At 47.7% G+C, this 12,326-nt stretch overlaps 1 protein-coding gene across 7 annotated transcripts in view; it reads right to left on the bottom strand.

Annotated features, from left to right (window-relative positions):
• LOC310879280 (calcium/calmodulin-dependent protein kinase type II subunit beta-like) overlaps positions 1 to 12,326 on the bottom strand; it is a gene marked incomplete at its 3' end in the record, with an annotated part of 90,131 nt that overhangs the window by 32,376 nt on the left and 45,429 nt on the right. For all 7 annotated transcript variants that reach the window (XM_083793831.1, XM_083793835.1, XM_083793833.1 and 4 more), the window contains exons 8-11: positions 11,951 to 12,034; positions 7,036 to 7,130; positions 6,231 to 6,353; positions 1,862 to 1,945 (exon numbers count right to left, since the gene is read on the bottom strand). In XM_083793831.1, coding sequence (XP_083649957.1) covers positions 1,862 to 1,945; positions 6,231 to 6,353; positions 7,036 to 7,130; positions 11,951 to 12,034 — 386 coding nt within the window. The remainder of the gene's footprint in view (positions 1 to 1,861; positions 1,946 to 6,230; positions 6,354 to 7,035; positions 7,131 to 11,950; positions 12,035 to 12,326) is intronic.

Raw genomic sequence — 12,326 nt, 5'->3', positions numbered from 1 at the left:
GTGGCCGAACGGTTTGGGGAGCGGTCTTGATATCGGAAGGTCGCTAGTTCGTATCCCCGGACCGGTACGTTAAAATTACCACCGCTGAAGTGCCCTTGAGCAAGGCATTGAACCCCTACCATGAAATGTTCTATGAGCAGGGCCTGGCTGTAAACAAGATCTTGAGCTTAGTCCAGTTACCCTGGGTAAACATAGTACCTTTCCTTTCTTAGTCCAGTTACCCTGGGTAAACATAGTACCTTTCCTTTCCTTAGTCCAGTTACCCTGGGTAACATAGTACCTTCCTTTCCTTAGTCCAGTTACCCTGGTAAACATAGTAACTTTGCTTTCCTTAGTCCAGTTACCCTGGGTAAACATAGTACCTTTCCTTTCCTTAGTCCAGTTACCTGGGTAAACATAGTACCTTTCCTTTCCTTAGTCCAGTTACCCTGGGTAAACATAGTACCTTTCCTTTCCTTAGTCCAGTTACCCTGGGTAAACATAGTACCTTTCCTTTCCTTAGTCCAGTTACCCTGGGTAAACATAGTACCTTCCTTTCCTTAGTCCAGTTACCCTGGGTAAACATAGTACCTTTCCTTTCCCTTAGTCCAGTTACCCTGGGTAAACATAGTACCTTTCCTTTCCTTAGTCCAGTTACCCTGGGTAAACATAGTACCTTTCCTTTCCTTAGTCCAGTTACCCTGGGTAAACATAGTACCTTTCCTTTCCTTAGTCCAGTTACCCTGGGTAAACATAGTACCTTTCCTTTCCTTAGTCCAGTTACCCTGGGTAAACATAGTACCTTTCCTTTCCTTAGTCCAGTTACCCTGGGTAAACATAGTACCTTTCCTTTCCTTAGTCCAGTTACCCTGCAGGGTAAACATAGTACCTTTCCTTTCCTTAGTCCAGTTACCCTGGGTAAACATAGTACCTTTCCTTTCCTTAGTCCAGTTACCCTGGGTAAACATAGTACCTTTCCTTTCCTTAGTCCAGTTACCCTGGGTAAACATAGTACCTTTCCTTTCCTTAGTCCAGTTACCCTGGGTAAACATAGTACCTTTCCTTTCCTTAGTCCAGTTACCCTGGGTAAACATAGTACCTTTCCTTTCCTTAGTCCAGTTACCCTGGGTAAACATAGTACCTTTCCTTTCCTTAGTCCAGTTACCCTGGGTAAACATAGTACCTTTCCTTTCCTTAGTCCAGTATACCCTGGGTAAACATAGTACCTTTCCTTTCCTTAGTCCAGTATACCCTGGGTAAACATAGTACCTTTAGTCCAGTTACCCTGGGTAAACATAGTACCTTTCCTTTCCTTAGTCCAGTTACCCTGGGTAAACATAGTACCTTTCCTTTCCTTAGTCCAGTTACCCTGGGTAAACATAGTACCTTTCCTTTCCTTAGTCCAGTTACCCTGGGTAAACATAGTACCTTTCCTTTCCTTAGTCCAGTTACCCTGGGTAAACATAGTACCTTTCCTTTCCTTAGTCCAGTATACCCTGGGTAAACATAGTACCTTTGCTTTGCTTTGCTTCCCTTCTGCTACACGCTCACAGATGAAAAAAAGCTATGTTTCTATGTCACTCGTTCTTCAAACTTTTAAAAAATAGCAGACCTACAAGCTTGTAGCGCGCCACTCGGTGGCGCGCTATGAGCTTGTAGATCTGCTATTTTTCAATAGCTAAATCATTTAGCTATTCACAGCTGTTCTCAGGGCGTAATACCGCCATATAGTACGGAGAATAAATGACGACGTCAGAACGTTGCAGAGAAACATTCCAGCGGTCTGAAGTTAACTATAGTGAGGAACGGACGGCATCTCATGGTATTGACATATATAAGAATCAGGTTATTTGGACGAATGCTGGATATCTTTTGTGCAGACCTTGAGTTTCCTCCTGGCGTTGAACTTCTTCAGGCACTCCACGGTCTCCTGCCGGTGCATCATGGAGGCCACCGTTGAACGTTGCTGTGGACAAACACAGAGGAGCACAAACAAGCACCACGTCAACAAACGTTGCTGTGGACAAACACAGAGGAGCACAACGTCAAAAACCATACACAGACTCACATTCACCTTATTGTCACGTACAGCCAAGCTACACCGGGCATGTGTTTGACGTAAGCGCACTGCGCGCACAAAGTATGCGTGCGAAATGCCCCGCGGCTACACCAGATCTGTGGCGTGCGGCAGATTTGTGCGGGACCTTCCGGGAGGATATATAGATACGCGCGCATGGGGGCATACTCACGCGGTATCCGTGCGTCTGGTGTAGCTGGTATCATTGACATATTTGGTCCTATCCAAACGCACTGTACACGCACAGTAAACGCATACGCACTCGCGCAAAATTGCCTGGTATAGCTTGGCCGTCAGATGCACGGTTTAGGTACATACATGTGGAAAAAAAGCTCAGAAGCTCCAATAGAAATATGATCGTAAAAACATGATAAAACCTAAAAACACTTAATTTATATAAGAACAAATTGAAGTAAGTTCTGATTAACCAGATCACTTAAATTATGCTTATTCTAATAATTCTATTTTCCCTGTTTATGTATTTATCATTTTTACATAATTATATAGAAGCTGATATGCCATCTATGTTGAATGACGATCCATTTTCGATAATGTTATAGATAATCAAGTGTTTAGTTTTTGTTCTAGACCTTTTGTTTATCCCATTCTGACCTGAGATCAGATTCATACGAGGTTTCCGCCGGACACACACTGGTCTGATTAACCCATTCTGACCTGAGATCAGATTCTAAAAATGTCAGTCGCTCTTCGATTTTTCAAAAAATAGCAGACCTACAAGCTCGTATCGCGCCACTCGGTGGCGCGATATGAGCTTGTAGATCTGCTATTTTTAAATAGCTAAAGCATAACATGATGCTGACACCAAAATGGGTGCCCGGTCAGAATGGGTTAAACTAGGCAATCATGCTATCTGTAAATTATATGTATTGCATTCAAATCATTTTCTTAAAAGGTTTTGTTGTACACAGGTTGAGCCCTCTGGGCTTGTACGAAGCACTTTAATTTATCGTATCTTGACGTTTTGTACTGTTTTTTATAATAAAGTCAAATCAAATCTAGTGCAGAATACTCAGAAGTGCATATAGTGCAGAGCCTGGAGGTCACTTTTCATTTAGTGTCCTCCTGACAGCCTGTGGGAGGAAAGAAAACCTGGTCCTCAACCTGTTCCTTTGGCCCCTTTTCCACCGGTTGGGAACCGGTTCAGTTCTTTTTGGTTCTTAGTCCATGAGCCAGACCTCCAAAATTAGAACGTTAAAACTGTTTAGTAGCCATAAACGTCAAGACGTCTAATTGCCTATTAACCCATTCTGAACGGGCACCCATTTTGGTGTTGGCATCATGTTATGCTTTAGCTATTGAAAAATAGCAGATCTACAAGCTCATATCGCGCCACCGAGTGGCGCGATACGAGCTTGTAGGTCTGCTATTTTTGAAAAAAATCGAAGAACGACTGACATTTTTAGAATCTGATCTCAGGTCAGAATGGGTTCGTCAGACCAGCGTGTGTCCAGTGGAAACCTCGTATGAATCTGATCTCAGGTCAGAATGGGTTAAGTAATGGATGCCACGGGCGTCAAGACGTCTCTCCCTTGGGAAATATATATTTTTTATTTTCATCCATATTTTGAAAATTCCTCTAATCTGGTGTACAGGTGATGACATGCACATTACATGCATAATAGAATTACAAAATCTTTCTTTCTTTATAATGGGAGAATTGGCACTCAGAGCCTAAACGATGACGGTGACCACCAGGTGGCGCTGAAAGAGTTTTAATTATGAATTGAGTGGAGCAAAACCATACCTATATTAGATTGTTATCACCATGAAACTTCCCCAGTTGATTACTTACACAAAGACAATGATTTATTGTATTACAAATCTTAAAAATGTAAATATGCAAATTAGGCATCATGTAGGAAAATATTAAAGAAATATGAAAAAGCTACTATACTTACTGTGGAAGGGTTATTATATTAATTTACTTATATTGATCCTATAAACAATTTAATATAGGTATGGTTTTGCCCACTCAATTCATAATTAACGTTACAACTTTGGAGGTCTGGCTCATGGACTAAAAACTGGTCCTGAACCGAACCGGTTTCCAACCAGTGGAAAAGGGGCCTGTCAGTGCGTTCTGAGGAGGATCTGGTAGGACCCCCTTCACCCTTTTTGACCTGTTGGGTGAGAAGAGTCTTTTGTGGGGGTGGGTGGGTGGGTGGGGGTCTTCGATAATGCTCAGGGATTGTTTTTTAAGCAACGCAAGATGCTTTGATTATAGTGGCGAATCAAGACCTTTAACCGAAAAAAAAGGCCACAACGCAGGGGAAAGGGTGCTGTTTTTGGCAGCAAATTTCTATTTTAGTTTTAGTCATAGTCTTCTGAATGAAACTTCATTTAGTTTTAGTCATATTCTTGTCACCTGGAATGTTTTAGTGTTAGTCTAGTTTTAGTTTAATCTGCAGTTAATTTAGTCGACTAAAATGTATTTTGGCGGGCCATGATGCCGTCGTAATGGCCCAATTTACACTTGTTGAAAATAGCAGATCTACAAGCTCACAACACGTCGCAGCGCAACGCGTTGTGAGTTTGTAGATCAGCTACAACAACAATATTGACTTATACTGGATCTCTTGTCCACTTCCTAACATTTTAGTCTAGTTTCTATCTGTGTCAATACATTTATTCTTAGTTTTAGTCATAATAGCTTAGTTTCCATTTAGTTTTCGTCAGTGGAAAAAGGTAGTCGACGAACATTTTCCGTCTTAGGTTTAGTCGAAGAAAAAAACTATTTTTGCTTTCGGACTATTATTTGGGGGTTAGTTAGGCTACGATCCGGTCACACCAGCACACTAGCCTATCGGGGCGACTGTAGACGGAAAGCGGCAAAGATCTCAAGCTTTTATCGGCTTCAAATATACTCGTTCTATAGAGCGTCGCAGTCCCGCCCCCTACCAGGGCCCAGGAAATGATTCTCCGTTCATTTTCCTCATAGACATTTCAAAAAGCATTTATTTAAAGACGTTTATACGCCGCGGACAAAGACAACTCTTGTCGTGACAAATCATGACAACAAACACAATTCTTTGGGCCGAACAAATAATTAGAAAGAAGAAAAAAACGCTTTTTTTGTAATTATTAGTTTGATCCAAAATATTGTGTTTGTTGTCATGAGTTGTCACGACTCGAGTTGGCTTTGTCCGCGGCGTAAAGAAACGTCTTTAAATAAATACCTTTTGAAATGTCTATGGGAAAAATGCAATGGGAATCATTTCCTGGGCGTCGTCATGAAAGGGGGCGGGACTGGGCCTGGTGTCGTCATGAAAGGGGGCGGGACTGCGACGCTCTATTCTCGAGGCACCCTGAACACAAGGTGTGCACCGCGAGACGCCAACAGAACCCTCCGTTCCATGAACACAAGGTGTGCACAGCGAGACGCCAACAGAACCCTCCGTTCCATGAACACAAGGTGTGCACAGCGAGACGCCAACAGAACCCTCCGTTCCATGAACACAAGGTGTGCACAGCGAGACGCCAACAGAACCCTCCGTTCCATGAACACAAGGTGTGCACAGCGAGACGCCAACAGAACCCTCCGTTCCCTGAACACAAGGTGTGCACAGCGAGACGCCAACAGAACCCTCCGTTCCATGAACACAAGGTGTGCACAGCGAGACGCCAACAGAACCCTCCGTTCCCGTTGCACAAAGACGGCCCCCATAGGTGACGAGGTCACAAAGTTATAGGTGCATGACAGTGGCCGTGTAATAAGTCTGTTACTGCTGATTTCACTCTGCTGCGCTAATGTCCATTTTTATGTCCGGTAATGTACATAGTGTGCAGTGTATTTTAGTATTTACGTATTATAGTCCAAGTGCAGTCAGTGGGTCAGACAAGTTGTTGTTGTTGCAGCCTGGTTGTCTGCTACTCCTCTCCTTGTCTCCTCTCCTGGTTGTTCTGCTACTCCTCTCCTAGTTTCCTCTCCTAGTCTCCTCTCCTAGTTGTCTGCTACTCCTCTCCTAGTCTCCTCTCCTAGTCTCCACTCCTAGTTTCCTCTCCTGGTTGTCTGCTACTCCTCTCCTAGCCACAGGGCGGCCTTCCTACTCACATGTCGCATTCTCTGTGTGTGTGTGTGTGTGTGTGTGTGTGTGTGTGTGTGTGTGTGTGTGGTGTGCGTGTGTGTGCGCGTGCATGCATTGTCTATACTCACATGCACCCATGGGTGTTTGAGTGCCTCTGTTGCTGTGATCCTATTGGACGGATTGATGGTCAACATCTGGTTGATAAGGTTCTTGGCCTCGGGCGTCACTGTGTCCCATTCTGGAGAGGGGAACTGCACACACACACACACACACACACACACACACACACACACACACACACGCATGTACCCAATTAGTTGCCGGTGTCGTGCACACAACAAGTGCCACAGAATATAGCCGATCTACAAGCTCACAGCACGTCACGGCGCCACGTGTGGTGAGCGGTGTCATGACTATAGAGATCAAGCATCAACCTAATCTAACCCCCAATCCCTGAACCTATAATAACCTCAACGTCTAAAGCATACATGGGGCCCCCCACCTTCACTTAACCCATTTTGGTGTTAGCATTATGCTATGCTTTAGCTATTGAAAAATAGCAGATCTACAAGCTCGTAGCACGCCACCGAGTGGCGCGCTACGAGAGAGAGAGAGAGAGAGAGAGAGAGAGAGAGAGAGAGAGAGAGAGAGAGAGAGAGAGAGATACAGAGAGAGACAGAGACACTCACATCAGAGAGAGAGAGAGAGAGAGAGAGAGAGAGAGAGAGAGAGAGAGAGAGAGAGAGAGAGAGAGAGAGAGACAGACAGAGACAGAGACAGAGACAGAGACAGAGACAGACAGAGACAGACAGAGACAGAGAGAGAGAGAGAGACAGAGACAGAGACAGAGAGAGAGACACTCACATCATAGAGAGAGAGAGACAGAGACAGAGACAGAGACAGAGACAGAGAGAGAGAGAGAGAGACACTCACATCGTATGCTCCTGCTTTGATCTGCTGGTAAAGTTTGTGTTGGTCCTCATCCCAGAACGGAGGGTAACCCACCAGCAGAATGTACAGGATTACACCTGCGCACACACACACACACACACACACACACACACACACACACACACACACACACACACACACACACACAGTGATTTTACAGTACAACATTAAGTGTTCACTGTCCAGCAGTACTAAACAATAAACGACAACAATAAACACTTGTTATCGCTCATTCATTATGCCAGAACAGTAATTCCAACGCTTTTTCAGCACCACGGACAGCTCCACACTGCTACAACACTACTCAGAACCATGGACAGCTCCACTCTGCTCAACACTACTCAGCACCAACGGACAGCTCCACTCTGCTACAACACTACTCAGCACCAACGGACAGCTCCACTCTGCTACAACACTACTCAGCACCAACAGACAGCTCCACTCTGCTACAACACTACTCAGCACCAACGGACAGCTCCACTCTGCTACAACACTACTCAGCACCAACGGACAGCTCCACACTGCTACAACACTACTCAGAACCATGGACAGCTCCACTCTGCTCAACACTACTCAGCACCAACGGACAGCTCCACTCTGCTACAACACTACTCAGCACCAACGGACAGCTCCACTCTGCTACAACACTACTCAGCACCAACGGACAGCTCCACTCTGCTCAACACTACTCAGCACCAACGGACAGCTCCACTCTGCTACAACACTACTCAGCACCAACAGACAGCTCCACTCTGCTACAACACTACTCAGCACCAACGGACAGCTCCACTCTGCTCAGCACTACTCAGCACCAACAGACAGCTCCACTCTGCTACAACACTACTCAGCACCAACGGACAGCTCCACTCTGCTACAACACTACTCAGCACCAACGGACAGCTCCACTCTGCTACAACACTACTCAGCACCAACGGACAGCTCCACTCTGCTACAACACTACTCAGCACCAACGGACAGCTCCACTCTGCTACAACACTACTCAGCACCAACAGACAGCTCCACTCTGCTACAACACTACTCAGCACCAACGGACAGCTCCACTCTGCTACAACACTACTCAGCACCAACGGACAGCTCCACTCTGCTACAACACTACTCAGCACCAACAGACAGCTCCACTCTGCTACAACACTACTCAGCACCAACGGACAGCTCCACTCTGCTACAACACTACTCAGCACCAACGGACAGCTCCACTCTGCTACAACACTACTCAGCACCAACGGACAGCTCCACTCTGCTCAGCACCAACAGACAGCTCCACTCTGCTCAGCACCACGGACAGCTCCACTCTGTTCAACACTACTCAGCACCAACGGACAGCTCCACTCTGCTACAACACTACTCTGCACCAACGGACAGCTCCACTCTGTTCAACACTACTCAGCACCAACGGACAGCTCCACTCTGCTCAGCACTACTCAGCACCAACAGACAGCTCCACTCTGCTACAACACTACTCAGCACCAACGGTCAGCTCCACTCTGCTACAACACTACTCAGCACCAACGGACAGCTCCACTCTGCTACAACACTACTCAGCACCAACGGACAGCTCCACTCTGCTCAGCACTACTCAGCACCAACAGACAGCTCCACTCTGCTACAACACTACTCAGCACCAACGGACAGCTCCACTCTGCTACAACACTACTCAGCACCAACGGACAGCTCCACTCTGCTACAACACTACTCAGCACCAACGGACAGCTCCACTCTGCTACAACACTACTCAGCACCAACGGACAGCTCCACTCTGCTCAGCACCAACAGACAGCTCCACTCTGCTCAGCACCACGGACAGCTCCACTCTGTTCAACACTACTCAGCACCAACGGACAGCTCCACTCTGCTACAACACTACTCAGCACCAACGGACAGCTCCACTCTGTTCAACACTACTCAGCACCAACGGACAGCTCCACTCTGCTACAACACTACTCAGCACCAACAGACAGCTCCACTCTGTTACAACACTACTCAGCACCAACGGACAGCTCCACTCTGCTACAACACTACTCAGCACCAACGGACAGCTCCACTCTGCTCAACACTACTCAGCACCAACGGACAGCTCCACTCTGCTCAGCACCAACAGACAGCTCCACTCTGCTCAGCACCACGGACAGCTCCACTCTGTTCAACACTACTCAGCACCAACGGACAGCTCCACTCTGCTACAACACTACTCAGCACCAACAGACAGCTCCACACTGCTACAACACTACTCAGCACCAACAGACAGCTCCACTCTGCTACAACACTACTCAGCACCAACAGACAGCTCCACTCTGCTACAACACTACTCAGCACCAACGGACAGCTCCACTCTGCTACAACACTACTCAGCACCAACAGACAGCTCCACTCTGCTACAACACTACTCAGCACCAACAGACAGCTCCACTCTGCTCAGCACCAACAGACAGCTCCACTCTGCTCAGCACCAACAGACAGCTCCACTCTGCTACAACACTACTCAGCAACAACAGACAGCTCCACTCTGCTCAACACTACTCAGCACCAACGGACAGCTCCACTCTGCTACAACACTACTCAGCACCAACGGACAGCTCCACTCTGCTACAACACTACTCAGCACCAACGGACAGCTCCACTCTGCTACAACACTACTCAGCACCAACGGACAGCTCCACTCTGCTACAACACTACTCAGCACCAACAGACAGCTCCACTCTGCTACAACACTACTCAGCACCAACGGACAGCTCCACTCTGCTACAACACTACTCAGCACCAACAGACAGCTCCACTCTGCTACAACACTACTCAGCACCAACGGACAGCTCCACTCTGCTACAACACTACTCAGCACCAACGGACAGCTCCACTCTGCTACAACACTACTCAGCACCACGGACAGCTCCACTCTGCTACAACACTACTCAGCACCAACAGACAGCTCCACTCTGTTCAACACTACTCAGCACCAACGGACAGCTCCACTCTGCTACAACACTACTCAGCACCAACAGACAGCTCCACTCTGCTACAACACTACTCAGCACCAACGGACAGCTCCACTCTGCTACAACACTACTCAGCACCAACGGACAGCTCCACTCTGCTACAACACTACTCAGCACCAACAGACAGCTCCACTCTGCTCAACACTACTCAGCACCAACAGACAGCTCCACTCTGCTACAACACTACTCAGCACCAACGGACAGCTCCACTCTGCTACAACACTACTCAGCACCAACAGACAGCTCCACTCTGTTCAACACTACTCAGCACCAACAGACAGCTCCACTCTGCTACAACACTACTCAGCACCAACAGACAGCTCCACTCTGCTCAACACTACTCAGCACCAACGGACAGCTCCACTCTGCTACAACACTACTCAGCACCAACGGACAGCTCCACTCTGTTCAACACTACTCAGCACCAACAGACAGCTCCACTCTGTTCAACACTACTCAGCACCAACAGACAGCTCCACTCTGTTCAACACTACTCAGCACCAACAGACAGCTCCACTCTGCTACAACACTACTCAGCACCAACAGACAGCTCCACTCTGCTACAACACTACTCAGCACCAACGGACAGCTCCACTCTGCTCAACACTACTCAGCACCAACGGACAGCTCCACTCTGCTACAACACTACTCAGCACCAACAGACAGCTCCACTCTGCTCAACACTACTCAGCACCAACAGACAGCTCCACTCTGCTCAACACTACTCAGCACCAACGGACAGCTCCACTCTGCTCAACACTACTCAGCACCAACGGACAGCTCCACTCTGCTACAACACTACTCAGCACCAACAGACAGCTCCACTCTGCTCAGCACCAACAGACAGCTCCACTCTGCTCAGCACCAACAGACAGCTCCACTCTGCTACAACACTACTCAGCAACAACAGACAGCTCCACTCTGCTCAACACTACTCAGCACCAACAGACAGCTCCACTCTGCTACAACACTACTCAGCAACAACAGACAGCTCCACTCTGCTACAACACTACTCAGCACCAACAGACAGCTCCACTCTGCTACAACACTACTCAGCACCAACAGACAGCTCCACTCTGCTCAACACTACTCAGCACCAACAGACAGCTCCACTCTGCTACAACACTACTCAGCAACAACAGACAGCTCCACTCTGCTCAACACTACTCAGCACCAACAGACAGCTCCACTCTGCTACAACACTACTCAGCACCAACAGACAGCTCCACTCTGCTCAACACTACTCAGCACCAACGGACAGCTCCACTCTGCTCAACACTACTCAGCACCAACGGACAGCTCCACTCTGCTACAACACTACTCAGCACCAACAGACAGCTCCACTCTGCTCAGCACCAACAGACAGCTCCACTCTGCTCAGCACCAACAGACAGCTCCACTCTGCTACAACACTACTCAGCAACAACAGACAGCTCCACTCTGCTCAACACTACTCAGCACCAACGGACAGCTCCACTCTGCTACAACACTACTCAGCACCAACGGAAACACTCTGCCCCCGCACCGCATGCGGCTGGGGCAGCGGTGGCCGAACGGTTTGCGGAGCGGTCTTGATATCGGAAGGTCGCTAGTTCGTATCCCCGGACCGGCACGTTCAAATTACCACAGCTGAAGTGCCCTTGGACAAGGCATTGAACCCCTACCATGAAATGTTCTATGAGCAGGGCCTGGCTGTAAACAAGTTATTGAGCTTAGTCCAGTTACCCTGGGTAAACATAGTACCTTTCCTTTCCTTACCACGGACAGCTCCACTCTGCTACAACACTACTCAGCACCAACGGACAGCTCCACTCTGCTCAGACCTAGCGTAGCATTGCAACAGACCGTCACTGATTATTGTCGTGTCGGTGGAGGACTCAACTCACCACATGCCCAGATGTCTACAGGCTTGCCATACGCCTCCTTTCTCAACACTTCTGGAGACAAGTAGCCCGGAGTCCCTGCGAAACCTGCACACGGACACAAGACACACAAAAGAAAAACATGTCAGATCAAATATGTGTTCATATTTGGAAGCCTCGGGTAATGTCCATAAATCAGTGGTGAGGGGCCTGCAGATTGCAGCCATGCCCAATAAGCCCAGAGCTGATCAGGCATCGGCACAATTCTGTTCAGTGTCTGTGCAATAATTGGCAGTCGCCATAATATGGAGAAGGCGATGCTTTCTGTACCCGTGATCTGTATCCTGAAGCACTCGTTGTAGAGTTTTCTCAAGTTTGCGCATCCACTATTGTTTGTGTT

The sequence above is a fragment of the Protomyctophum parallelum genome (assembly GCF_964188405.1).
Source record: "Protomyctophum parallelum genome assembly, chromosome: 21".
NCBI lineage: Eukaryota > Metazoa > Chordata > Actinopteri > Myctophiformes > Myctophidae > Protomyctophum > Protomyctophum parallelum.
The sequence above is the reverse complement of the archived record's forward strand: the minus strand, read 5'-3'. Positions and strand labels throughout refer to the sequence as shown.